The 27,498-nt window shown below is 48.1% G+C and overlaps 1 protein-coding gene across 1 annotated transcript in view; it reads left to right on the top strand.

Annotated features, from left to right (window-relative positions):
* Positions 1 to 4,268: 4,268 nt before the first annotated feature.
* The window catches only part of CCDC60 (coiled-coil domain containing 60), a 132,101-nt gene continuing 108,871 nt past the window's right edge, over positions 4,269 to 27,498 (top strand). Inside the window, exons 1-3 of the mRNA XM_024758473.1 lie at positions 4,269 to 4,322; positions 10,010 to 10,075; positions 10,409 to 10,588. Of these exons, the coding sequence (XP_024614241.1) occupies positions 4,269 to 4,322; positions 10,010 to 10,075; positions 10,409 to 10,588 (300 nt within the window). The remainder of the gene's footprint in view (positions 4,323 to 10,009; positions 10,076 to 10,408; positions 10,589 to 27,498) is intronic.

Genomic DNA, 27,498 nt, shown 5'->3' with positions numbered 1-27,498 from the left:
TGACTCAGTGACCTGTGTGTCAGGGCGAACAGCTGCCTTTACAGTCAGAACTGGGTTGGAATCCCAGGTCTACCTCTACGTAGAGGCTAGCAGGTCTTGGTCAAGACACTTTTGGTTTTCTGGGCCTCGGTTTTCCCCTCATCAGAATCTCAGAAACTCTCCTAAGCTGCTGTTTAGATTTTCTAACACAAACCCCAGCATCCACCCACTTCTCTTCACAGCTGTGCTTCCTAAGCCCGCGATCGTTCATTTCATCAGGAGCAGGCGTTTCTCCAGACTTCGAGAGAAAGACCACCTTGGAATTCTTTACTCTCCCTCCTGCAGAACCTGCCTGGGTACCCCTTCCTGTCGCTGGAAAAACCCCCAACAGCTGAAGCCTATATCTGCGATTAAAAGCGCTTCTGCTGATTTCCCGTGATGGCCCCATCCAGGGACCCTCCCAGATCTGGGGATCCGGGGCCAGGATGGTGGCCAAGCATCGTATTTCAGGGTCTGGGTTTTGAAGTCAGGCTAACCTGAGCTCAGTGGTGGGGCCCGCCTCTGGCCAGCTGTGCCGCTTTGCCTCTGAGCTCTCATCTGTAAGGTTGGGGTTTAGTGTCACCCTTTGAAGAGGCTTGAGGTTTAGAGCTGATGCATAAGGAGAATGGTGCCTGAGAGCCATCCCCCCTCCCTTAGCCGTGGCGTCCAGGGTCCCAGGGTTGGTCCCAATTGGTTTCTTGAAAGCGCTGAGTCTTCAGCATCCACTGAAGAATTCCCACTCTCAGAGACACCTTGGTGCTTGGGCAGGCCACCTCGTAAGCAGACGTGACGTAGATTTCACACAGCACCCGGGCCATGTTGCCTAGAGGCTGGTACAAGCCACCAGTGGTACAAAGGATGATTTTTATATGTACAGCCACTTTTTTTTTTTTTTTTTTTTTTTTTTTTTTTTTGCGGTACGCGGGCCTCTCACTGTTGTGGCCTCTCCCGTTGTGGAGCACAGGCTCCGGACACGCAGGCTCAGCGGCCATGGCTCACGGGCCCAGCCGCTCCGCGGCATGCGGGATCTTCCCGGACCGGGGCACGAACCCGCGTCCCCTGCATCGGCAGGCAGACTCTCAACCACCGCGCCACCAGGGAAGCCCCAGCCACTTTTAATCTTGATAATTACGTGTGAATTTTGATGGTGCGTCAGGAAAACTCTAACAAGCACTTCAGAGTCATAGTGTCGTGGATATTATTGCTTAGGAAGGAACTAAAGTAGATGCGGTTGTTTGTTCAATGTTAATGTAAAGAAAAATAGTAGTAGTAAAAGAAGTGGTGCGTGGATACTATGATAGATTATGATTATGATTGTATGTGAATGACTGAATTTCGGAAAACTTGGAATCAGGCAGAGGGGGGGAAATGTCAGGTTTAAGCTGCAGAGCAGGTGGTGGTGTCTTTACAAAGGACTGAAATGCAAGCGAGATGGCTGACCTTGACCCAACCCTGGAGCAACTTTAACTCCCGAGTGTTAAATGGGGAGCTCTGAATACTTCTCCAGTTCCTTTCTAGTCATGACATGCCTGGCACGTAGCACATACTCAATAAACAGTTGCGTTATTATGGTGCCGAAGAGGAGGTGATTGTGGCCAGTTGACCTAATGGGTTCCAATCCTGTTCAACCCCACCAGCAGCTGTGTGACCCTAAGCAAGTTGCTTAACTTCTCTGAGCCTCAGTTTCCTCATCTGCAGATGGAGGTTTTCATCAGAGCAGCCCTGTTTATCAGAGTAAGGCATTTTCATGAGTAGCTTGCTCCCAGATCACTTACGACATGCCTATTCATGCGAAACTCCATGCCTGGTACCATGTTGAGCAGTTTCTGCCAAAGTCAGTGTGTTGGGCCTGAAACCACACCGCTGAGAGTTTATACCCCAGCTCTGCCACCAAAAGTCCATGTAACCTTAGGCAAGGTACTTCCCGTCTGGGGATCTCGGTTCCCTCATCTACGAAATGGAGGGGGGGTCCCCTTCATTCCCACACGTTCTCATTAAGAAAAGCTCGGCTTGGCTCCTTTTCCAGCCATCCAGATGTTTCTAAAATACAGCAGTTCTGACACTGCAGAGACCAAGCATGTGGGTAATTATCTCCATTTTTCACATTACATTTGTCATCTAGACAGGCTTTAAGTATGTGGATAATGAACTCAGAATTCCAAATGAACTTCAACCAATTCCTTTTTCGCTCTGTCTTTGAGACAAGAAAGTTTTCTTTGAAGGAAATGAGGAAGATTCATCCTTTTTTCCTGCTCCCAGCAGAACACCAGGGCTTGCCCAAGGCCAAGTGGTGGGAAGCCGACTTGCCAGAGGGAGAAGACAGAAGCTTCAGGGGGAGTTTAAGGTGGCGGTTGGACACCCAGGCTCTGGAATTCCAAAAGACGTGTGTTCCTATCTCGCCTCTGCCGCTTACCAACTCTGAGACTTAAAATCCTAGGGGCCTCCTCGTGTGGATAATAATGCCTATGTCACTGGATTATGATCAAGACTAGATGTATTAAAATATGAAATATAATGTATTATGCCAATTCTCCATGACAGCCATGAAGAAACTGCCCTATAAGGTTTGGTGCTATTCTTATACCCATTTTATTGATGAGAAAACTGAGGCACAGAGAGGTTAACCAACTTCCCCAACTTCGGAGATAGTAAGTGGTAGAACTAGGAAAGGAAACACTGTAGAAATAATAAATACATAGATCATTACAATTGCAAAGGAAACGGTGTGATGGGAGATGCCATGAAGGGATTTGGGGTTTAGGGACAGTGCCTCTTAGGAGTGGGTCTATCCAGACAGAAGTTTTTGCCCCCCAGGATGTGCTGGTAAATGTTTTACAACCAGCTCTCTGGGGAAAACAAAGCAAAACAAACAAAAAATCCTAGTTTGTAGTGTTTGCCAGTTTCTGGGGTGTAAATACTCCTCCCATTGTGGCCAGTTTCAAGCTACCAATGTGACATCATGGAGTGCAGAGTCGGGAATGCAACAAACACAGCCCACACACAGTCACTCTCACTGCTTTTTTGTCCCCACCTGACTTCTGATAGTCTCCCCTGAAACAACCCTTTGGCTGCCTTTCCTGGGCCACGTCCCTCCACCTCTGCTACTGAACCATCACAGAACGTGCTGGTGCAAATGAAATGTATCCATGGGGCCCCACGTTACCTCTCTAGGGGGAACCCACTGGGGACTGAGTTGGATCAGACCAGTCAAAATAATGGGGCGTGGGCTCAGGGAGTCGGGGAGCAGTGTCCTTCCTTGAGCTGAGTGGTCCCTGCACACGGCAAAGACCATTTTCAGCAAAATGGACAGCAGTGGAGCCTTGGAGGGAAGTGGCTTGGGTGTCATTAAAGTTTCATGCACTGCTGCTGCACGCAGAATGCAGTGTGTGTGTGTGTGTGTGCGTGCGCGCACGCGCGCGCGCCTGCCCGTCCAGAAGCCCCCAAGCCAGTTTTCAAGATGAATCAAGTCCACGGCTCCTTCCTGCCATGGCCACCCCTCCCTCGGAGCTCTTAATGTAAAGTTCTGACAAATGTAGAGCTGCCTAATCAACTTGCCTGTTGTCTCCTAAAAATACGTCCTCTCCTGGCTTTCCTTTCGAGAAAAGAGCAGAGTGGTAATCAGATGGAAAGGTCACATTATACCGAGAAATGGGACTGTGCTGGAAGAGGGCCTGCACCACCGCCCCCCCCGGATGCGTGTGTTGGACACGTTTCCTCTCTGCATTTCATCAACAACCAAGAAAGCATGGCCGCCTTCAGAGAAACCCACTTGCTGCTGCCCCAGGGCAGCTTAGTGGAGGGACCCCTCTCCGAGCTGAAGGATGGGGTTTTCCTAACTACCTTACGCAACAGAGGCTATTCCTCGACCACATTGCTTCCTCCTGTCCTGCCTTCCCGCACACACCTGCAGGGATCCAGTTAACCAGAATGAAGAAACTGGCTCGCTCTGGCGGGAAGAACATAGGTAGTCGTGTCTACCTGGGTCCTTTGGGGAGCAGGTACCAAAACAGAGTTACAAGGGCAAGGGAGTTGTTTCAGGTCATGCCTGTGATGGTTCAGAAGGCCAGGGAGCAGGACTGAGCAGGGTGAGCCCTCAGGCTGTGATGAGGTCTGACGCTAGGGAGAGAGGGGAGGAAGGTGGATGGAGGAGGAAATGCATCAGCCTGCAGTGCAGCTCTGAGCATCTCGGCCAGCCCAGCGGAGGGCTTCAGTGCAGATTGCCTATCGGAGGAGTCCCACGCTGGGCGGAAATGGCCAGCCCAGGACCCTCCCAGGGCTCTGTCACCGCTGGGGCTGTCCAGACAGTGAGTGTCTGCAGCTCCATTGCTGTGCTCTTAAATCACTCAGGGGCTTGACCTGAGTATGAGGCCAGAGTCATTTCAGGATGCTGGCTTTGTCTGGTCCAGCTTCAGTCCTCCCTTCCATTCCTTTAAGCAGTTTGCCCTGCTGCCACCAGACTACGTGGATGGAGATTCTATCCTCTATATTCCAACCCAAGTCACAAGAGATGGAGCAGTAGACTAAGAAGTATTTCCCAGTTGTCATAAAGCTTCGTCTCTGTGGCCCACGAAAATCTGGGAAAGTCAAATAACCGGTTCTGTTTCCCATTATTCTCAGTGTCTACATTAACTTTGTTAAACGGTTATGATATTATAAATAAGGTTGATGTCATCTTTGACCATCATCCCAGAGCAGTTCCTACCCCAGAAGTAGGTGTTGTTAACTATTTAGTGTGATTCCTTCCATAGCGCTCCCCGCCGCCCTTTGCACAGCTAGCACTGGGGAAATTTGGAATCAAACCCGGGACAATTTGGTTCCGAAGTCTTTCCATTTTACCTCCACACATTTTCTTTTTTTTTTTTTTTAACATCTTTATTGGGGTATAATTATATGTGCGTGGGTGTATCTCTGGGCTTTCTGTCCTGTTCCACTGCTCTATCTTTCTGTTTTTGCTCCACACATCTTCTCCTCCACCAGATGTCACTACTCTGTTAACCAGGCTCTGAAACGCTTTGCCGAGGAGCATAAAGGAGTGCTTACTGCATGCCAGGCTCTGTGCTAAGTGCCTCAAATAACCTTTACAACAACCCTGTGAGGGGGTGGTGCTATTGGTCCCATTTTACAGACGCACAGACTGAGGCTCAGGAAGATTAAGTAACTGGCAATAGAGCTAATGAGTGTCAGAGATGGGGTTTGAACCTAGGTCTGTCTGTGTTCTTGACAAATATGACACCTACCTCCCAGGACACGGCTGAAATTTGACCTCCCTCCAACAAGTGGCAAGTGCGCTGCTAAAACTGATTTCTTTGGCCGAACTCTTCAAGGCACACGCCTAGAAACATCACAGGCAAGGCCCTATGCACAGGCCAAGCTTGACACAGGCTAAGCTTGACACAGGCTTGTCATGACAGCAGGCTGTGGACCTACTGGACGCGTGCGGAGAGCCAGGCCCACTGATGGAATCCTCCCTCTGTATGTGATGGTCAACCACTAATCCGAGATGTCGGTACCAACTGATGCTCAGCTCAGAGCCCACACATTCTGGTGGAGCTGGGACCAGAGCGCATGGTCACAAGATGACCATTTTTGTTCAGTTCTCTATTCATTCTGGAAACCCCCAGCTCAGCCTGGCCAGGTCATACCAGACAGTGGCCAATTCTGGCATTGAAGTGGGGAAGAGAAAAACAAAAAAAAACATAACAGGAGCTACTGCCAAACCTTTGCTAGGAAGCTAAAAGTAGCCGTTGCTGTGATGGCCACAGATCATGAAACGCATATGCCAACATAATAGCCCTGTGTAAAACCTCCCCATGTCGGGTGTCCTCCAAGCCACTCACAATTAAGCTTAAGTGATGATGTATAGGACATCATTTTCCGGGTGGAGGACACTCCAATGCTTTGTGGCCTGAGTACGCAGCAAGTGTTGGGAGGGCGGGGCTGAACTGAAGAAGAGCCAGGGCTAGCACCTGGAGCCGTTGGCAGTCCCACTGCTGTTGCTGAGTGTCGGCTGGGGCCCGCCAGGACCCACAGCACTGTTCTGGGCTTTGCGGGCGCACAGGAATAAAGAGAAAGCATGGCATAGCATGGCAGAGGTTAACATCTTACTTAATCCCCACCACGATTCTATGAAATAGACACTCTAATAATCATACAGTGCTGGTGCATAGTGAGCCCTCAGTGAGATGTTATTTACACCCAGTTCTTCCTTGGAAGTATTTACGGTGAAATGTGCAAACAGATCAGATGAAGATTTAAGCGCCATAGCAATGCACAGTAATTCACCTGCATATAGATGTAGATGGTAATTGACGTGTGGGAGATGCTAGACCTTGAAAAGTGATGACAGGTGTGAACTGACCCAGGGAAGCTACTGGAGGGGGTCGTAATCCTTGTGTCGTGACTTAAAAGTTAAGCAGGCAGGAGTCTGAACACCTCGCTTGGATATGAAGCAGAGCTACATACAGCAGGTGAGATGCAGATGTGAATTAAATACAGATGTGCATAAAGTGGACAACTCTGATGGTTAGTGAAATGTCTGGGGATGCAGGCAGGAAGGGACCCCACAAATGGGCATAAATGGAATCGGATTGTGGAGTCGGACTGCGGAGAGTCTAGTCCACCTCACACACAGAGGCTCTAGGAGGCGGCCACGTGTCTCAGAGGCACTCAGATTTCCAAGGACACGACACCTGTTTTATTGCACTTTGCTTTACTGCACTTCACAGGCATTGCAGTTTTTACACGTTGAAGGTTTCTGGCAACCCTGCTTCAAGCAAGTCTGTTGGCATCATTTTCCAACAGTATTTGCTCACTTTGTGTCTCTGTGTCACATTTTGGTAATTCTGGAAGTATTTCAAACTTTTTTCCTTATTATATTTGTTATGATGTTCTGTGATCAGTGATCTTTGGTGTTACTATTGCAAAAAGATTGCAACTCACTGAAGATTTAGATGATGGTTGCATTTTTTTAGCTGTAAAGTAATTTTTAATTTAGGTGTGTACATTTAGGTGTGTACATTGGTTTTACATACCAGTGCTGTTGCACACTTAGACTACAGTATAGTGTCAACGTGACTTTTACATGCACTGGGAAAAAAGAATTCATGTGACTTGCTTTTTTGCGATATTGGCTTTATTGTAGTGGTCTGGAACTGAACCTGCAATATCTCTGAGGTGTCCCTCTACTGGAACTGAATATCTTGGATGCCGTTTATTTCATGTCCTTAAGAGGACAACCACGGTGGGCGGGAACAGACGTGTGCTGGCTCCAGCTCATCCTGGCTCCCAGAGCCTAGTGCATTCATCTCTTCCCAAATCTGCATTCCGTGACATCATGAAGGTAGCTTGAAGTCAGCCATGGTGGGAGTATTTACACCGTGGGAACTGGCAAATGCTACAGATCAGGGTTTTGTTTTGTTTTGTTTTGTCTCCCTGGAGAGAAGGTTGTTAAACATTTATCAGCATTACTGGGTGAGAAATTCATATCAAAAAAGTATAATGATATGATAAGGTCATAAAATCTCAGAGTGGAAATGGATTTTAGATCTCCTCTTACCCAATCTCAGATTTGGTGCTGGAATTCTTCTCCTGGAGGTTTCCCTGAGGGAAAGACAGACACCACTAGCAGACAGTGAGATGAGTTTTCGGCGTTACACAGACTATAACATGAGATGACATAGTGGAAAAGGTCGTCTTTTTTCAGTTCTCCTCTGTCCTTTTGTATTATGCAAAGGAGAAAGCCTCACTTTAGTGCTAGTTGTCTTTTAACACTTGTCTCACCCTTGTAACTCTCCCTTTTAACCAGGAGAGGGCAGGGCCCCCAAACTCAGAGCCTTGCGCAGGCAACAGTGCAAGCTCGGATTGCATTACATTGTTTTGTTTCACTGTATTTGCTTTTATGGTTACCTTCTATTTGTGACAGGCAGTAATGGCTTTCCACCTATAGTGCTGGTATCAAGCTTCCTCTTTACTGTGTTTTTAAATGAGCCTATTTAAAGACAACTATTCAGTAATTAATAATACAGGTGGTGCAGAGAGATGGCAAATATCCCGAAGGTGGTTTGCAAATGACCGAAGTGTGAGGAACACAGATGTACCCTACGTAAGGCAGACTTCACTTGCATACATCCTGTCACAGGGAGATCACCACTTCACAATGCATCTCTTGTTACTGTAATCAGTGCGATGCCCCATTCAAATAAAAAAGGCTTGTTTCATTTTCCTCCCCACCAGCACCCGTTAAAAATTCAGTGTATTTTCTATGGTGCTTTCCTACTGGACCAAACCCACCCTCCCCCTCCCCCGCCCAGTCCTCACGGTTTCCTGTTTCTACTCTTGCCCTGTCTTTGGCTCAAGGTTCCCATTAATTATCATGGACTTTTGAGCCTCTGTGGTGCGCTGAGCTGTAATGTTCCTGAAGGTCTAATCCTGCCCTTGGTGTGTCAACATTTCTCCTGTTGAAGCTATTCTGCTTATACGGGAAGAATTGAGGTTGTGGGTACCCAGCAAAAGCAGCAGGGGAATTTGTTTCTATGCATATGATCTCTGGAGTTACATTCTGTAGCTCCTTTGGAAGCCAGCTTCTCCGTGTGATGTCCTGACATTCAGGCCCGGTGGTAGCTGCTATGAGCCTCTGTCTGTCACGGCCTTGCTAGGTACCAGGCACCAAACCGAGAGCTTCTCGTGCCTCCTCTCACCTGCACCTCACAACAGCCCTACCCCATTCTACACACAGTTGGCTGCAGCTCAGAGAGGTCAGGTCACTCTCTCAAGGTCACCCAGCCAGTGAGCAACAGAGCCCAGACTCCTGAGCAGCTCTGTGAGTCCCCAAAGTTGGCGCTCTTAGCCCATGACAAGGATTTCTCATCTCAAACCCTCAGACCTGCAATGGGAGGTTGAGACAGGTAACAAGGGGGCATGTCCACGCTGTAACCAGAGAGCCTCTGAGAAGAGGTCTAGTTCGCTAAAGTCAGAAGAATGTGCAGCCAGTGAACACAGAGCAGGCTGGCTGTCTGCAGGCAGCTGGTACCTTCGCGTGATCTTCCATCCTTATCATTAGTGATCGACAGCGTGTGTGTGTGTGTGTGTGTGTGTGTGTGTGTGTGTGTGTATGAGAGAGAGAGACAGACAGACAGAGGGAGAGACCCTACGTGACCCTTATCTAGGCAAATTCACACCCCTCTTCCTCCCCAGCAAACATACAGTTTTCAGGTACTTGAGCCACAATTGTTTTTCTCTTGCCAATATTCAGTCATTAAAATAAAATTTAAAAAATCTGTGAATGAGCTCAGTAGCAGTCTGCAGTGTTTCACCACGAGGCAGAGATGTATCTTCCAGCTCTTTGTTCAACATTCACCCATTGAGCAGACATTGCCTGCTGCCCTACTGTGTGCCAGGCAGCACACCGGCCACCGCGGGTCCAAGGGAAGCCAGACGGCACCATCTCTGCCCTCTGTGTGCCTCCTATCAAGGGCTTACCACTGTGAAGGGTGTGACAGAGGGTGCAGAGTGCTGTGGTAGCACCTAACCGATGAGGGGAGGAGGGAAAAGTGTTCCCGGCAAGGGGAATAGAATCTGTGAAGGCCCTGAGGGCTGAGAAAGGAGGAGGGACTCCCAGAGGTCCAGGACGGCCCATACTGCGGGGCTGGCCCATAGCAGGTATTCAGTGAGGTATGAATGAATGAATGGGCGAGCAGAGAGGATGAGGGGGCCAGTGGGAGCTGAGGATGGAGAGGTGCACTGAGGCTAGCCATGAGGTCTCTGCTACAAAGAATTTTGGCCTTGATCTTGACAGCAAGGGGAGAGCTTGGAAGCTTTCTGAACAGCAGTGGTGTGGTCACATTTGCGCTTCTCTGGAAATACTGGGCCACTGAGCTGGGACTGGCTCACCACTCACCCTCCAACGCCAGTAGGAAGCTTTCCTTCTCCCCTGGGCCATGAGGCAGCTCAAAGTGTCCCAGCCCCTTGGGAACGGTCTCTCCTTCCCCATCAGCCATTCCTCCGAGAGAGTCGAGGAGTTTTACGCCTGGAGGAGCTGCTTCGGGCCGGCCTGCTAGCCGTGAGGTCGCAGCTGAGCTTGTGCAGGCGTGGCTGAGGTGCGAACATTACTAGACGCAGCTGCTCGGTCCACGAACCAACTAACGAACTTACTACGTGCTTTAATTTCGGTTTCTGCAAAAGCAGAGCCTGAGACAAGGACTTGGGGGCAGGGAGAGTATTTGGAAGGTGATCCCAGGAAGCAGGAACTGGAGAGTGGGGAAGTGAGAGAAAGATGACAAACCAAACAGGGGCCCACTTTGAGGAACCCTCTGAGAAGGGCAAGCCCTCTGGGAAACCCGTGCAGAGCAGGAGGCCGGAGCCTTCATCCACTTGCCTCATCCTCCATCGGTAGGGGGTTGCCCCAGAGGTGTGGGCTGCACCTGCGTGTGGGCTCAGCAGACTCCTGGGATTCCGGAGCAAGACACGAAGTAGAAAAGAGGACAGGCACGTGCTGGAGGTGGGACACTGCCACTGCACATGGGACCTGTCCCCACCGCAGCAGCTGAAGTTGGAGGTGTGCCCAGAGGATATGGTGTGTTCCACTGAGTAACAATTACCAGGCATTTCCCGTGTGCCAGGTACGTTAACCCACGTTCAGACCTCCCTTGACTCATTCAGCCCACCCAGAAACACTGTGAGGGAAACCTTACCACCCCTATTCACCAGATGAAGACACTGAGGCCTAGAGAAATTACGTAACTTACTGAAGGCCACAGATCTGGAAGTGGTTGCATGAATAGGTGTTTAAACCCAGATCTGCTTTCGCCAGCACAGCATCTCTTTCTAGAAGTTCTAGAGAAGTCTTTCTGGCTCCAGCCACATTCCTGTTTCCACATAACACATAACCCCACCCTCCAAGCCACAGATGATTGGACCAGAGGAAGACATCTGATACAAGCTGCACCAATCAGATTTGGTGGGAATTTGGACTTTGAACACTGATCCAGGCGACCACAGAGTGAGGACACGAGGAGCTTTGGGGCTGGAAGCGCCATTTTGGCACAGCTCTTACTGGCTCTGTAAAAGGGGGCAGAAGGAGCCGGGCTGCAGAGAGGAAGAAGAAAGAAGCAGACGTGTAGAGAAATGGCACACGTGAGGGCCCACACCTTTTGAAGAGTCCAGGAGACAGAGCTAGTAGCCGATCTTTCTTGCTCGTTGGCTTCCGTTGTTTCCCCCACTGGAGTTGGAGGAATATGTTTCTGTTTCTGCCAATCACAGATTCCCCCAATAAAACACAGTCTAAAAAAGACAAGAGCCATCAAAATGGCATGTTCGTGGTATGGGTGAGTGCATTATGGGCAGATGAGAAGATGTGGAGTTTGCATGGGTTTCTCTGTTATATCCCTGGCCACTTTAAACAGACAGAGCAAAGATGAGGGAGAGAAAGGGAGTCAAACACACAGGTACAGAATGAAACGTGCTTCACTGGGGCTCTGGCGTCTGATTCTTAAGAAAAGGACCACAGCTCGGGCCTCATCTCCCGTCAGTGCTTTACCACAAATAAAAGCAGCTGGGCAATGGGTTTCTGCATCCAGCAAATCCCACTTCACTTCTCGCCCCTCTCTTGGCTGCAATGTAAGACAGTTTGAGAAGAAATTAATACTCGGGGTCGGTGTCAGCCCTGCTGACAGTAGATGAAGGTCGAAAGACAAATTGCTCGTTACAGTTCGGGGGACCGGAGCTGGGGGAGGACAGCCGTGCCGTCCCCTGCCAGCTCCAGGCGGCTCCCACCAGCGACTACCACGGCCCGGGACTCGCCCCGGCTTCTGCCTGCCTGTGAGGTTTGGGGTGGGGGGCTGCAGGGGGGCTGGCTCTAGGCGAGCAGCCCATTCAGACCTCCTCGGGGCCCCTCATCAGCCATGTTTGTAGCATGTCACCGGCATGACACAACCCTTAAGCTCTAGAAAAACTGCTTGTCCTACGTCATGGCGGCGGCCCTCGGTGGCAGCAGAGCCAACAGGAAGGCAGAGGGACCTTGGGACAATGACAAATCAAACGTGGACAGAATCCCCACTGTCTCCCCTTGCCTCGCATTCTCTGTCACTCCCCTCTGAGTTTTTAATTGATGACACCGTGACTGCTTGACATTCGGGGTATCGTGTTTTGTGCGTTGAGTCCCACACGAGCCCCCTGACCCAAAAGGCGGCTGGGGGCTGATACCCAGACAGTGCTGCATTCACTTACCACGTCCCTTGGCGAGGGGCTGCATCTATTCAGAGAGAGGTGGCTTTTTCTAATTTGCACAAAGGTGCCTGCTGCTTGGCTGAATGAAGGTCCTGGCAACATTATATCTGAGATCTATTGGCTTATTCATCGTCCGTCTCCCCCGAGTAGAATATAATAAGCTCTGCGAGGGCAGGGACTGTGCTGGAAACATTCCACTTGCCTCTCTGCGTTGGCTGGCCACCCTCCTCTCCTCCCTGTTCCGCAGTCACCCGGGGAGGGTGATTCATGGCCTGCATCAATGAGCAGCCTCGCTTTTCTGGCATCTGGTTGGATTCAGCCAATAGGAGGCACCACTAAGAGGTCAAAGGGCAGGAGGAGGCACAGGTCAGAGTATTTGTTCTCCATCTCCTTTCTGTCCTGTCAACGTGGTGGGTTGTGAGTCTCTACCAAGGACCGCGGCTCCTGTCCCAAGTCTGTACAGCCACCCTCTTTGGGTTCTGGTCACTGCTCCCTTGCTTTGCCTCTTCACAGGCCTAAGAGTGGGAAAGGCTCCCTGCTGTTGTGGCCCCAGGGTGCTGTGCTATCCATGAAGGTTTCTTTGCCTCCTGCCCACGCCTCTGTAAATAGTCCCTTTATTCAGCATTCCTCAAATCCCCAATCTGAGTGCACCATTTCTTTCCTACTGGGAGCCCCATTAGGTTATGGGAACTTTGCTTGGTTCATTATTAGGTCCCCAGCACCGAGAGTGCCCAGCACGGCGCAACCACCAGTATCTATTGAATGAATGAATCCTGGTCCCCAAAGTGGGGACAGCGTCTTGGTTTCTCGTTGCTTGTCAAAGGCTCACTGCTATCTTCTTTACTCAGTTACAGCGCAGCTGTTGGAAATTGGTCACCAGGACTCTCCCTCCCACCTCAATCTTGCATGTTCAGCAGATCCTAAATCTCCCCCGTTCTCAACCGTGTATTTCAGACGACGATTAGACCCTGTCTGAAAAGTTTGGCTTTTCTCTCTCGCCAAGGGGGAGCAGGGGCAGGGCGGGGAATGTAAGTGATACACTTAGAGAAGCATCCATTTTGATTTCCAGAAAGTCAAATGTTTCCTCCGCCGTTCTTTTTTTTTTTACACCTGCTTGCTGGACCTCATCTCCTAAATTAGCTCCAGCGGGTGTTCCTTCCCCGGGAAAATCCCAGTCTGGAAAAGCGTGGGGCAATCACAGGGGCAACAGAGCCAGTTAGTCTGGGGAGACTTTGTGCAATGGCAGTGAAGACACGAACCCTCCAGAGCAGCCATTCGAGGGCTGTTGGGCACAGTGACCAAGTGGCAGCATTCCAGCCCTGGAGACCCTGCGGGATTCTCCCTCCAGGATTTTGCAGAAATGACACAGAGAAAACAGTGACTTCATGGCGGCCTGACAGGGACCTTGAGACGAATGCTACCCACCCGAGAAATCAGAGGCAAACAAACGTAGGAGACAAGGGAAGGCAGTTATGACACAGCCGGTGCCTGCAGCTCTCCTGACCATCTGAGCATCACAGGAAGCCTCTCCCCTCCGAAAAGTCGAATTCATATGGTGCTAAGTAGTTGGGGGAGAAGAGTTGGTGCAGGGAGACACAGGGTGGATCTTTCTATGGAGAATTCTCTAGAATCACGTAGACAGCACCCCATCCACCTTCCCTTTCTCTCCCTCTCCCCTCCTCTTTCTCTCTCTCTCTCTCTCTCTCTCACACACACACACACACACACACTCTAATTCAAATGGTGCAGCCCTTCCACCTCCCAAACCCAGTTCCCACAAAGCTTTGTTTACACAGGCTAGGAAAAGTGACATTGCCCACTGGACAAGTAGCTTTTGATTAGAAACACTGAACTCTGCCCAAGTAATTGTGCTACACACAAGAAAAACATTTGAGGGCCTGAGGAGAAGTTTCTCTTTGTTCCCAGGAAGCCTGAAATCATGGTTTAAAAAAGAAAAAAGACCTCTGGCTTGCACGGTCTGAACAAAACTTACATCCATACTGCCACTTGCTACATTTTTCTATAATGAGCATGTGGGATGTTTTCTGCACATTATTTTTAATGGCAAAGGTCGTAAATAAAATTCACTCGTGTTGCCAAAAATCCATAAAAATGTAGAAATCTCCTTTGAGTATCACTTCCTGTCTGTCTCCAGCCTCTGGAGACGAATCCTTTTATGTATATGATGTGGCTTCCCCATCCCCTTTCTTTGTAGGTATGATTGTGTATGTATGAATCTTTACACAGATTTTATTTTGAGGATTATTTTGTTTGTCATAAATGGAGTTCTCCCATATGTATTATTTCAGGACTTTCTAAAACTTAAGAATGTATCCTGGAGATCTTTGCATGGCGGACCCAGTGCATAAAAACTCACCTTATTGTTTCTGTTGGCTGCCTGGAATTCAGTAGTGTTATCGACCCATAGTTTCTATTTCTAGGTCCCTGCTGATGCACACTGCTAACGTCTCATTGTTACACACGTTGCTACAATAAAATGCTGGTCTGTTGCCTATCTGGACATATGAGCCACTCTTTCTATAGGGAAGAAGCAATTATATCAATTAAGATACTTTGGGCTTCAAAGAAAAGAAGACTGAAGTGGCTAAGCAACAAGGGCTTTATTTTCCCATGTTAACAAGAAGTCTAACGTAGGTCAAGTTCCAGAGATGGTTAATTCAGGGGCTCCATGCCATCATCATGGACCCAGGTGCTTGCTTTCCACGTTGACGCTCTGCCACCCTCAGTGAGTTGGGAATGCCTCCCCCATGGCCACAGGATGGCTGGAGATGTCCTAGGTGACACATGCAGGCATATCTTTAGCTTCCTCTGGTCCCATGAGCCAGAACTGGGCTGCAAAGCTAACACATACACTAGTCACTGGCGAGGGGAATGGAGCCGCCGTGATTGGCCCGGACCATCATGATTTCTCCTCTGGGTCTCGAAAGAAGAAGGGAGAGAAAATGGATTTCATTCATCAAAGTACTCTCCAGAAAATACGTACCAGTTTGCAGCCTGCCAGCAGTACCTGAGTACCATTTCTCCACGTATCCATCTACTCTGAATATGATGTTTAAACTTTTGCCAATGTGATGGGCAAAGAGAGCATCTCATTGTGGTTTTCTTGCATTTACCTGATTCCTAATTGACGATCGATCATCTGTATACTTATTATTTGTCTGTATACTTATTATCCATTTGTATTTTCTGAGGATTACCTTTTTGTATCATTTATTTTCTATCGTATAGTTTGCTGTGTTTTTCTTGATTTGTAGCCCTTCGATATGTATATCCTGGACACACACAATCAAGCAATTTTAAAAGGTTGTTAAGAATTCCAGATTAGTCAAGATGAAGATGGATCCGAGTCTGAGGACTAGATGAAGCGATCCCTTTCAGGGCTTTGCTTGCTAATAAAACAAATGAAGTATACAAGAGAAACATCTTGAAATGGACCTTTAGTTTATCAGTGAATAAAAAACATTACTCTGTAAAGCATTCATCTCTTTGATTTAAGTGTATGCTGTTTATATGGTGCTGGCTTTCCCTTAATACTTTTTAAAAAATATTCTTGTTGGAGTGTGGTTGATTTGCAATGTTGTGTTAGTTTCAGGTGTACAGCAAAGTGAATCAGTTACACACATGCACTCCTTTTTTTTTAAGATTCTTTTCCTATATAGGCAATTACAGAGTATTGAGTAGAGTTCCCTGTGCTATCCGGCGGGTTCTTATTAGTGATCTGTTTTATGTATAGTAGTATGTACATGTCAGTCCCAATCTCCCAGTTTATCCCCTCCGCCCTTATCCCCTGGTAACCATAAGTTTGTTTTCTATATCTGTTACTCTACTTCTGTTTTGTAAATAAGTTCATTTGTACTGCCCTGTTGTTGTTTTTTTTTTTTATACTTTCTGTAAGCAGTATTTAAATAGCCTATAGCTAGTGGAATTTCTTCCAGGATTTCTGAAGTGTACTGCCTTTACAAATGTCCTTGAGTTAAAGTATATATATATATAGTGAAAAAATGAAGCACAATTTTGGGTATAACTTTATATAATAAAATATTTAAGTTCTCTTGACAGTCTCAAAAAAAAAAAAGAATGAAGAACACTTAGATCACCTGTCTCTGTTCTTGGATTCTCAAGGGTTTCTGTAACAGTTCACAAACAAAGGAAGAAATTCCATTTCAAGGAAAAGGTTATGAAGACATGCTTTCCAAACTCTGTGCTTCAGAACAAAAGTGGCTTGACAGATGTTAAAACGCGATTTGGAAACACCACATGAAAAGTCCACCTTTCAGAGTCTCATGGCTCACAAATAGTATAGGGACCAGCTCTGGTTTTTTTTAGTTCATTCATCAATTTATCATTATTATTTTTGGCTGCATTGGGTCTTCGTTGCTGTGCGCAGGCTTCTCACTTCAGTAGCTTCTTTTGTTGCAGAGCACGGGCTCTAGGCGTACGGTCTTCAGTAGTTGTGGCACGCAGGCTCAGTAGTTGTGGCATATGCGCTTAGTTGCTCCACGGCATGTGGGATCTTCCCGGACCAGGGCTCAAACCCGTGTCCCCTGCATTGGCAGGTGGATTCTTAACCATTGCGCCACCAGGGAAGTCCTTCCAGCTCTGTTTTGGCCATGACCTCTTCCAAGCTATGTGACCTCAGGCCCATCATCTTACCTCTCTGAGCCTTGTTTTACTCATTGTCAGAAGTCCTCACATGGCTGGGTGGGGGGGCGGGCTGTATGCCCTTGGCTCTTCCCAGGCTCACACACATCCATGACTTCCTACAGCAGCATCTCTGGCTCTCCGCCTGGGGTCTGGGGCAGTCCAGAAAGGGCAGGAAGGTGATACGCTCCAGAGCAGCCCCCCGCTAATGGCAGACAAGTGTCCGTGGATACGTACCTGGTTGCACTGCCTTCAGAAATGACAACTCTGAGGCACGTTCTGTACCAGGAGTTGGCAAACAACATCTCTGTAGCCAAATCCAGCCCATCACCTTCTATTATAAATACAGTTTTATTGGAAAACAGTGACACCCATTTGTTTACATGCGGTACATATTGCCTGTGACTACTTTGATACTTCAAGGGATAGAGTTGTGCAGTAGACTGCATACCCTGCGAAACCTCAAATAGTTATTGTGTGGTCCTTTCCAGACAAGTTTGCTGAGCCCTGCTCTGTCCTACCCCCAACGGTCCCAGTGGGATGAGCCCCAGTTGCCCACGGTGGTAACCTGCTCTCCCATTAGCACACCTTCCTCTTCTTGTCTCACCTGCTCACTGTGCTTTCTGGGGTCACCTCCCAAATATGCGACTTGTGCTCATAAAGCTGCAATGTCCTAGGCAGAGTTGGAAAAGAAGTAGATATATAGAATGGGAAAAGGAAGGGCATTGCAGACAAGAGTGGGTCTGAGGTCCAGGGCCAGCGCATCTCATGGGGTGGGGTCCCCCACCTCTCATCATTTCCACAAATCACACACGCACACACATACCCCACAGGCACGCACGCACATACCCCACAGGCATGCACACACATACAGCGAACTTGCCATTTGTTTGGGGTAGTGGTTTTGCTCCCATTCCTGTTGGGGGTTGGGGACTTGTAAACTAAATGGAAAATGCAAATGAGAAGACAAGGATACTTTTCTCGCCTCTGCACTAAGGAGAACACCCTGATCCCTGTCTAGTAAGTGGCCACATGAAAGAGTAGATTCTCCATAGGGAAATACCTCTGTTTAGTCTGTAACTACACTTACTTTTTATATATAAAATAAACAGGTCATGAAACACCTCTCCTAGATGGGGAGGGGACTCCTGATGTCTCACTGTTACACGCAGTGGCACAGTCATGCCAGTCTCAATTCAGGGGACAAGGCTATAGTGTGTTAAACACGCCCAGCATCCTCCCACCTGCAAACACTTGCACAAGCTGCTCCTGCTACTAGAACACCCCCTTAATAAATGTACTTTTATCATTATTTGGGTCTTAGTTTAGATATCACCTCCCCAAAGGAACTTTCCCTAATTCTCCCTCCAAATGCCCCTCTGTAACACTGTTTGCTGTGCTTACTAGACTTTTCCATTGTGGTACTTACCACAGTAACTAAATCAATGTTTGTTTAATATCTTTCTCTTCCAACAGACTATAAGCTTCATGGGTACATAAGCTTCTTTTGAGCATATACCCAGAAGTGGAATTGCAGGATCACATGGTAATTCTGGCTTTAATTTTTTTAGGGAACCATCATGTGTTCCACAGCAGCTGTACCATTGTACATTCTGTTGAGGTGCTTTCAGGATTTATAGAAGACATTCTGAGCTGTAGACCTGAGGTCTTGGATAGTAACCATCAAATTGTTGGAATACCAGACAACAGTTCAGTGCTTTAGGCTTGGATGTAAGTGTTAGAACTTGGAATCTAGTCTCAGACTGATCTGGATTGGAATATCAACTCCCAAACTTCATAGCTGTGTGACTTTGGGCAAGTTACTTAACCATTCTGAGCCTTGGTTTCTGCCTCTGTACAATGACAACAATAAGAATCCCTACCTGAAAGGCTGTTGTGCATGTCCTGTTGAGCAGCGTGTGTAAAGTGCGTGGTACAGGGTCTGGCACGTAGCAAGGGTCAGTGAATGAGAGCTGTCGTCATTGCTATTATTGTCACTGTGGTTGATACCCGTGGAGAAAGCTAAGAGAATTTTGACGTGTAGGTTGAAGGGGCTTTTATGCATTAGGATAAGTGAAGGTCTGGTGTATTTTTCTCCCTTCTGAACCCTGGGAAATTGCTCAACCTGGTGTTGCCACCCCTAGAAGCCTTCGACAGTGGGGTCCTGCAGCAGCGTGCCAGTGGGTAGCTCAAAACCTGTGTGGTCTGCTGCTTCACTCCACTGCAGGCCACAGTATTGTAAAGGGCAGAGGCCAAAACTCACGACAGTGCTCTGAAAATACTCAGAGGTCTGTGATTTCGAGATCAGCTAACCCAAGCCCTCTTGGTCATACACAACGCACACACGTTCAGAGGAACTTGATCAAAAGTGGGGAATTTATGCTAAGAACAAGGGATGTTCTGTAGTTCAGTGGCAGAAGGTGCAGTGGGGCCTCCTAAGAGTGGTCCCAGGACCTGAGACCTGAGGGTGTCCTCCCAACCCTTTGTCTCTCCCCATATCCACTCTCTGCAGACCACTATACATGAGGAAGGTAGCTGCTTCCAGAGACCCTGCTTCTCTGAGAACTACCTTCTGCTGGACTGTAGCCAGCTTTGAACTGTGTGACACGGTTCCACCCTCTTCATCCAGCTATGAGCAGAGGTGGACACATGACTCAAGCTGGGCCAATCAGATTCTTTCTTGGGAGTTGGGAATTGAGGCTGGTTAGTCTCGGCAGGTTTTCTCAAAATGGTGACGATAGTGATGAGACTTACCTTACAGGATGGTGGTGGAACTGGATTGGGGAATCCATGCCAAGTCATTAGCCCAACACAGGACACGTAGCAAGCACTCAGTAAAGTATGACTGGTATTATCATTGTTATCCCTAACACCAAGCTCCCTAGCACACAGCCTGGGACATAATGGTGCTCAGTAAATATTTATTGGATGAATGGGTGAATCAGTCAATCAACCAATCAACAAGAGAATGCCACAGGCCACAGTCACCCGTGCTCTTTGATGATGCTGGGGTACAACAATACATGGTCTCCATGTTTGTGCAAAATTTCTGTCTTCCAAACACTGGACTTTGTCTCCTAAAGGAAACCGAGTTGAACATCCCACAACCCCAGACCTCATGGTGGGAGGTGCAGGTGCTGCGTAAGAGTTTTGAGGGTTGCCAGGTGCCGCTGACACATTTTACGGGTCGTTAAACCGCTAGTTAGACAAACTCAGTCACGTGTATTCGTTAAAATGAGATTTGGGCCATTTTGAAGATTAGGCTTATAGTTCGGGGAATATGGTTTATGTTTTCCTTTGACAAGGAGGAGGGGGAAATGCATTCCACAATAGTGTTGAAGATTCCACAGCGCACTTCTCATTTTATAGTTCCTGCAGTCGTTCTTTCTCTTGCAAGTGATTTCTTGCTCTGCTTCCCCTACTCCCAAATAGTGTTTAATTTGTCTGAGTCTCCACCTACACCACGGGCTCAAAAATGTACATCCCAGAGATTTGTACCCGCATTAAACCGGGAGAATGTTTATATTTTTAAAACGTAGCTACAGTAAGCGACTTTTGAAATGTATCTTGAACAAACGCAGACAAACATGATAAATCAGCTTACCCTCAGAGAACAAGTTACAAGAAAAGTTTTGCAAATGGAATTTTCTCCTGGTGGTTTAGGAAAGAGCCTTCGAAGTGGTACCTGTGTCCCCCACCTGGGCAGGTTTCAAGAGGAAAGAAACATCAGTCAGGTCGCTTCCCTTCCGAGTGGCATTTTCAGCGAAGGGATCCGGCAAGGAAATAAGGACTCATTTAATGAAAGTCCCCTCAGAGCTGTGGACAGGGTGACGGAAGGGCAGATGGCCTTTTCTGGTCCAGCCGGGTTACAATGAAGCCGTCAGACATTAACAAGGAAGACAGTGTTTGCACACCTTCTTTGGTCTCGAAAAACAGTGTTTAACAGCCCTAAGCATCTTGAGTTTAAACATTTTTGAGCACCCAAGATCCTGGAATGATGACAGGCCCTTAATAGGCCCCCAGAAAACATTTGTTAAATCAATAATATTCCTGCTAGACACACAAAAAAAGAATGACAGATAACAATTCACCAACTGCTTGCTACATGCTAGGCACTCCATGTACACTGTCTCGTGGTCACAACCACATTGCAAGGACTTGTCCAAGGTCACTCCACCAGGCAGTAGAAGATTGAGGATTTGAAGCCTATGTATGTCTGATGCTGAAGTCCGCACTCTCGCTGCTTGTCCCCTCCAGCTTCTTAAGGGTCCCCTTTGGCTTCTTAAGTGCAATTCCTCTAGTTCTCTCTGCCTGTCATGAAGCAGGGGATAATTCATGGCGAGAGGGGTCTACGTGCTTAGCATCCCCCCACCACGTGGTGGTCCACGCAAGGACGATACTCCTTGCTGCCTGCTAAGCCAGAGGCGCTCTCCAACTTCTTCCAGGCATCCCCCCACCAAAAGCAAAGTTGCACTTTCCGATAGCTCCCAGAGTGGGAAGGCTTCTGGCTCTACACAAAACCGTACTTCTCATGGGTGACCAAGTCATGGCATGCGTGAACATGGGCAACTGGCCTCCCCAAGACTGATTAGGAAAAGTTGTTATCTTGACCTTTTTTTTTTTTTTTTGCGGTACACGGGCCTCTCACTGTTGTGGCCTCTCCCGTTGCGGAGCACAGGCTCCGGACACGCAGGCTCAGCGGCCATGGCTCACGGGCCCAGCCGCTCCGCAGCATGTGGGATCTTCCGGGACCGGGGCACAAACCCGTGTCCCCTGCGTCGGCAGGCGGACTCTCAACCACTGCGCCACCAGGGAAGCCTATCTTGACCTTTCATGTCCTGGTCATCTTTGCATATGTTCTGTGACCTCCCAGTTGTTGCATCTCCTGTTAAATAATATCAGCTCTCTCCATCTTTATTATCCATTCCAAAGAGTCATTTAGTCAACCAACAAATATTTATCAGTCCCTAACAAAGATAAGACCCTCTGGTCTCAGGAGCTCATGACTAGTGTAATGGTGGATGCATCAGACAAATAGCTTTAGTGCATGAACTCAGTGTTCCAAAGAGAGAGGCTTGTCCAGTGTGCTATGGGAATAAAGAGAAACACAACTAACTTGTCCAGTGGAAGGAGAATTGAAGAAGGGGGTGCTTGGGAAGCCTTCACAGCAGTGGCGACATTTCTGTTGGGTCTGGAAGGGTGAGCAGGAGTTTTCCAAGTGGGAGAGGAGAGAAAGGGCATCTCCTGTAGGAGACATGACCTGTTCCCAGGAGCACGCATGCTTCAAAGGTGTTTAGACTGGAGGACAGGGTGTGTGTACCAGCAGATGCAGCCGTGAAGGGCTCTCGAGAATAACCACGAAGAACTGGGACTTTGCTTTGAGGCCCCTGAAGAGAGTGGTAGAGACGTTTGTTTTACGGAAAGATGGCGTGTCAGTTTCCTAGGGCTGCTGTAATAAATTACCACAAACTGGGCGGCTTAAAACAACAGAAATTTGTTCTCTCACAGCTCAGGAGTTCAGAAGCTCCGAGTCTAGGTGTGGGCAGGCTTGGTTCCTTCTGGAGGCTCACTCCTAGCTCCTTCCTCCTCAGCCCTGGTGGTTGCTGGCAGTCCTCTGCGATGCTTGGCTTGGGGCAGCATGCATCCCTCCACCCCCTGCCTCCATCTGCACGTGGCCGCCTCCTCTGCTGCCCTCCCCTCTTCCCATAAGGACCCCAGTCACTGGGTTTAGGGCCCGCGCTCATCCAGTATGACTTTATCTCAATTACATCTGCAAAGACCCTCTTTCTGAAGAAGGTCCCATTCCGAAGTTCCACGTGGGCATACATTTTGGAGAGAGGACGCTGTTAAACCCACTGTAGATCATAAAGAGGCAAGAATGTCAGTGGGAACCCGCAGGACTAGCCAGGAAGCCAGTCCCACAGAGAGAGAATGGGGCCTGGAGGTGGCAGCAGCAGAAGGACCCACCGCCACCCCGGGGACTTGTTCACATGCACCTGTGACCAAGCGGGGGAAGGGAGACATGGTGACACAGTGAGCCCTGCCGGAAGGGACCTTAAGGACCAAATCATCCACTTTTCCTCTGTTTACTGAGGGCCGTGGTCACGGATGCCATCACATGGTGGAACCAGCATTTTATAACCAGGCAGTGTGTCTCAAGGATCCCTTTCTATTCTTAAGACTGTTTTAATGCACACTCGCTCTTCCTGGTAAGGTGTCGTTTAGACAGGGCCTCCAGGAGCCAAGGAGCTTGTTGGCAGGGCCCATAATTGTCTTAATAACCAGCATTTATTAAGCACACACGAAATGTCAGGTGCTATGTGTGGTGCCTTGAATTCATTAGCTGTGATTCTCACAATGTCCCTAAAAAGAAGAGCCGTATTTTGGATGTCCTCATTTTACAGGTGAGGAAATCGGTGCTCAGTGAGGTTATAACTTGCCCAGGGTCACACTGTGGTGAACTGGAATGCAGGGCCCTGTGATGCCAAAGGCAGTTTCTAAACAAATAATAATATTTTTTAAATGCCTCCATTAAAAAAAAATATATATATAAGATTAGTGGAGTGGGGTATGGAAATTTCATCAATTCAAGTAGCCCCAATTTATTCTGCTTCCAGAGAAAGTCTCCATGTCCCTAGCTTGGGGTAAAATCCAGCTCTGGAAGCCTGGATGACAAACTGGGGTCATCCCCCGAGTCTGTGGGGGGGCTTAAAGGAGACGTACACAGGACCCAGAAGGGCATCCTTCTGTCAGGTGAGGGGCCAGGGCTCCAACTTAATTAATGCCTTTCTCCCTGCCAACATTTCTTTTGCCCTCCCATCTGTTCGAAAGAAGGCTTTTCCTCTCTGGGGATTAAGGGATCCAGCTTATTCAGAATAAAGTTCCTTCAAAGGAGTGGCCAATTTCTTTTTTTCCTTTGAGCCTGACATGCAGAACCAGCTGTTGAATCAGGAAACTCTGCCAATAGAGCCTGTCGTGCCCAGATCTCATCTGGTGTCTGCTTGGGTGTGTGTGTGTGTGTGTTTATTTTTTTTCCTTTAAAAAAAAATTCTTGTAGGGTTTTTTCCATTTAATTATTATTATTCTTCAAAGGGAATCTGGAACTGGCACATCCAAAGATCAAAGCCTCAAGAGGGGCTATGTCCCTCCCTAAAGTCCCAAACAAGACTCTAAAGACACAGGACCAAGGACAGGGTGGAAGTTGATGCCATCAGCCTGACCGACCTTACCCCTCCCTTTTCCTGTGGCTTCCTGTGCTCAGATGCCTTTACCCAGCCTGGCTGCCTCTGGGCATCCTGATCAGCCAACTGATCCCCCTCGTGTGGCCGGAGTAGGGGGTAACCTAGGGGTGTAATCTGAGGATGGAGCAGCTTGGTGCCGCCGTAAAACATTCCCCAACACACTAAACCTGGTACATACCTGAAATTATACCCCTTACCAAGCATCCCATTGGGTTTAGCATTGCCTACTCCCTGGCCTCAATTTTCAGGGGGAAAATGCTACTGGGTTCAATCATACCTTAAGCCACCCCCACTTTAGTATAAATTAGTCTACCGTTGGTTTCCATAGAAACCATAGAGCCTCAGGAGAATGCTTGGCACCTTGAGGAGCGGTGGGGAGGGGAGGAATAATTAAAGGGAAGAGTAAATATTTACACGTCACTAGAGAAAGAAAGAAAAGAAGGAAACCAAAAGTTATTAGGTACCTACTGTGTGCCAGTCCTTTCCATATCTATTATTTATATTTTCCAGACAACCCTAAGGTTGGCATTATCGTCCACATTTTGTAGTTGACTCACCAACGACCATCCCAGCTGAGTTGTCTAACCCAGTGGTTCTCAGACTTGGGTGTAGGAATCCCCAAGACAGCCTGATGGGGATTCCCAGGCCCCACCCCCCAGCGGTCCTGATTCACTTGGTCTTGTCTGTGGCCCATGAATTTGCAAGTGTAATAAGCTCCCAAGTGATGCCGGTGGTGTTGGTCCGTGGACCGCAGTTTGAGCAGCACAGGTCTAGTCATGGTAATCTTATTCACCTAGGCAGTGATCCGTCCAAGTGATGGGCCAGCCTAAAGCCCATCTGGGCCAATAAGACGTGAATGGTAGATTTGCCAGGGGCTTCTGGGAAAGAAGTCTTGACCCTGACGTCTACCAGCAGTCATTTTACAAACACAAGAGGACGATGTCTAAGGATGAAGCTGATTCTATAGACAGTTGACTCTGTGGGAAGCTCGGTGACATTACGGAACTTCTAAGCCAACCCTGGATTCTCCCCTGGAGTCCCTCTTCCATGAAGTAATAAATTTCCTTATTGTTTAAGCAAGGGTGGATGGAGTTTCCTGTTACTTTTCAGCTCAAAGCATCCTAACAGGTATTACTGTCATTTTCACATGAAGAGAGGTTCAGTCCAAGCCCAAGGTCACTCAGCTGGTGACCCAGGTCTGTATGATGCCAATTTGTTACGCTTTCTCAGTGGCTTTCTCTCCAATGTCTGATGTGACTCCGCATCTAGTGTGGCCCAAGTATTTGGGGCCAGATGTACCTAACCCCCCACCGTCAAGAGGTTAAGGATTCCATCCATCTATCTGTCCATCCAGCCTTCCAGCCGTCCATCCAGTCATCCTTCCCTTCACCTAGCGATTATCCTGTGCTGGGTGCACATCAGCCTCTGTGCTCAATGCTTGTGATCCCAAATGGCAAGTTTCGGTCTTAGCCCCAAAGGAACTCCAATCTACAGGAAGAGACAGCCCCACGATGTCCACATCCCTTCTACATTCCCAAGACTTCGGCATAGCAGCCAGTCCACCCAGTCCTACTGAGCTTCCAAGCTGTTGGCAGATAATAAAAACCTAGTCTTCTTTTATTTAACTCAGGTTTATACACTTTGGAAAGTTGGAATTTTTTTTTAACATCAGTAAAGCAATTCAAGATCTTCAGTAATGGGGATTATATAAATATCCAACCGTCACATTTCTGTGTTTATAGAGCATCAAAGAGCACAACACATTATACAACTCCTAATTAATCCCTGTAATGCTCTGGTGTCATGAGCAAAGGGTAGATAATAACCCTATTTTACAGATGGGACCAACGGCCCCTATAACTCAGCAACTTGCCCATGGTCCTGTGGCAGATCACCTGCATTTTACACCTTCATTAATAGCACAGCTTATTATCCATAATTATAATAATTACATTAACAACTAGCATTTATCGAGAAGACCCCGTAAACCCAGCCCTGTCCTGAGAATCTGACACACATTAGCGTGGTGAATCTCCATCACTGCCCTACGAAGTAGGCTCCGTGCATGAGGAAACCAAAGCTCAAAGAGGTATCATATTTGCCAAAGACCCTGGGTGGCATGTTGGGAAGTGAGGACCTACTGTGTATTCTTGTCCTGAGTCTTCTACTTTGCTGTGTGACCTTCAGAAAATTCTCAGCCTCTCTGTGTCTTGGGTTGCTCATCTGTTAGTGGAGCAGGGAGAGTACAGACTTTGGAACTAAACTGCATATTGGAGCTGAACCCCACCTCTGTCCCTTGCTTGTCATGCAACTCTGGAAGTGTATTGATACTTGACCTCTCTGCAACTCCATTTTCTAATCTGTATAATGGAGATAACAGTCCTATCCCACAGGATGTGTTGCAAGGGTGAAATGGGTTAACGCATGTAAACGTTTACAGCAGTGCTTGGCACTAAGTAAGCACTCAATAAGTGCCGGCCATTTTTAGTTTATCTGTCATCTGCTGGAAAGATTGTGTTGGGTGATCTCTCAACTCTGATGATCTCTGATGATTCTGAAATTAACGACCTCCCATGGGTTGTTTAGCCACAGGGTAATAGTATATATAACTCTCCTGGGGTGTCTGGGGTCGTCTAGTGTGCTAACAAACATCATGGTCAACACCCTTTTCATTGCAAATGATAGGAAAACCCAAATCAAAGTGGCCTAAGCAAAAGAGAAAATTGCCTCAGGTAAACCAAAGTCCACAGGTAAATCTAGCTTCAGCTTATTATACCTGCCTCCCCTTCCTCACTGCTCTGCACCCCCTGCCCTACCTGTATGCTCCCCTTGGACTGAGCCATCTTCAGTATCAAGTTCTTAGTCACCTACAGGTCTTGGCGTGTGCTGTTACTTCTGCCTGGAACACCTTCCTCCTTCCTCTTCTTCTAGAGCCTCCTAGCCTTCCAGACTCTGCTTGGCCTAAGAAGTCACTTCCATCCTTGATGAATCCGATGTGCCCACAGCCTACATAGCATGGCATTGTGATTTGCTTAATTGCCTGCCTGTCCCCATGAGACTCCAAAAGGGTGTGTCTGTCCTAGCCCTGGGCTGGCACCCTAAGGGGGGCTCAGTAAGCCTTTTTTGAATGAAAGAATATCCAGTATGTCCTGCACAGTGGGGATGACTCATTGATAAGTCCAAGGGGCAGGAGAGCCAGGAGCAAAGCACAGAGTGTGAGAGGGGAGTAGGGAACCCTAGACAACCGTCAGGAAACCCAAACCCAAACATTGGTGGGGACAGGTAGGTCTGCGTGAGGTTAGGCGAATGGGCACCCTTGAATCTCAGCTCTAGCTAGGATCTGACCCCAGCCCGA

The sequence above is a fragment of the Neophocaena asiaeorientalis genome, unplaced genomic scaffold (assembly GCF_003031525.2).
Source record: "Neophocaena asiaeorientalis asiaeorientalis breed wild unplaced genomic scaffold, Neophocaena_asiaeorientalis_V1.1 scaffold77, whole genome shotgun sequence".
NCBI lineage: Eukaryota > Metazoa > Chordata > Mammalia > Artiodactyla > Phocoenidae > Neophocaena > Neophocaena asiaeorientalis.
The sequence above is the reverse complement of the archived record's forward strand: the minus strand, read 5'-3'. Positions and strand labels throughout refer to the sequence as shown.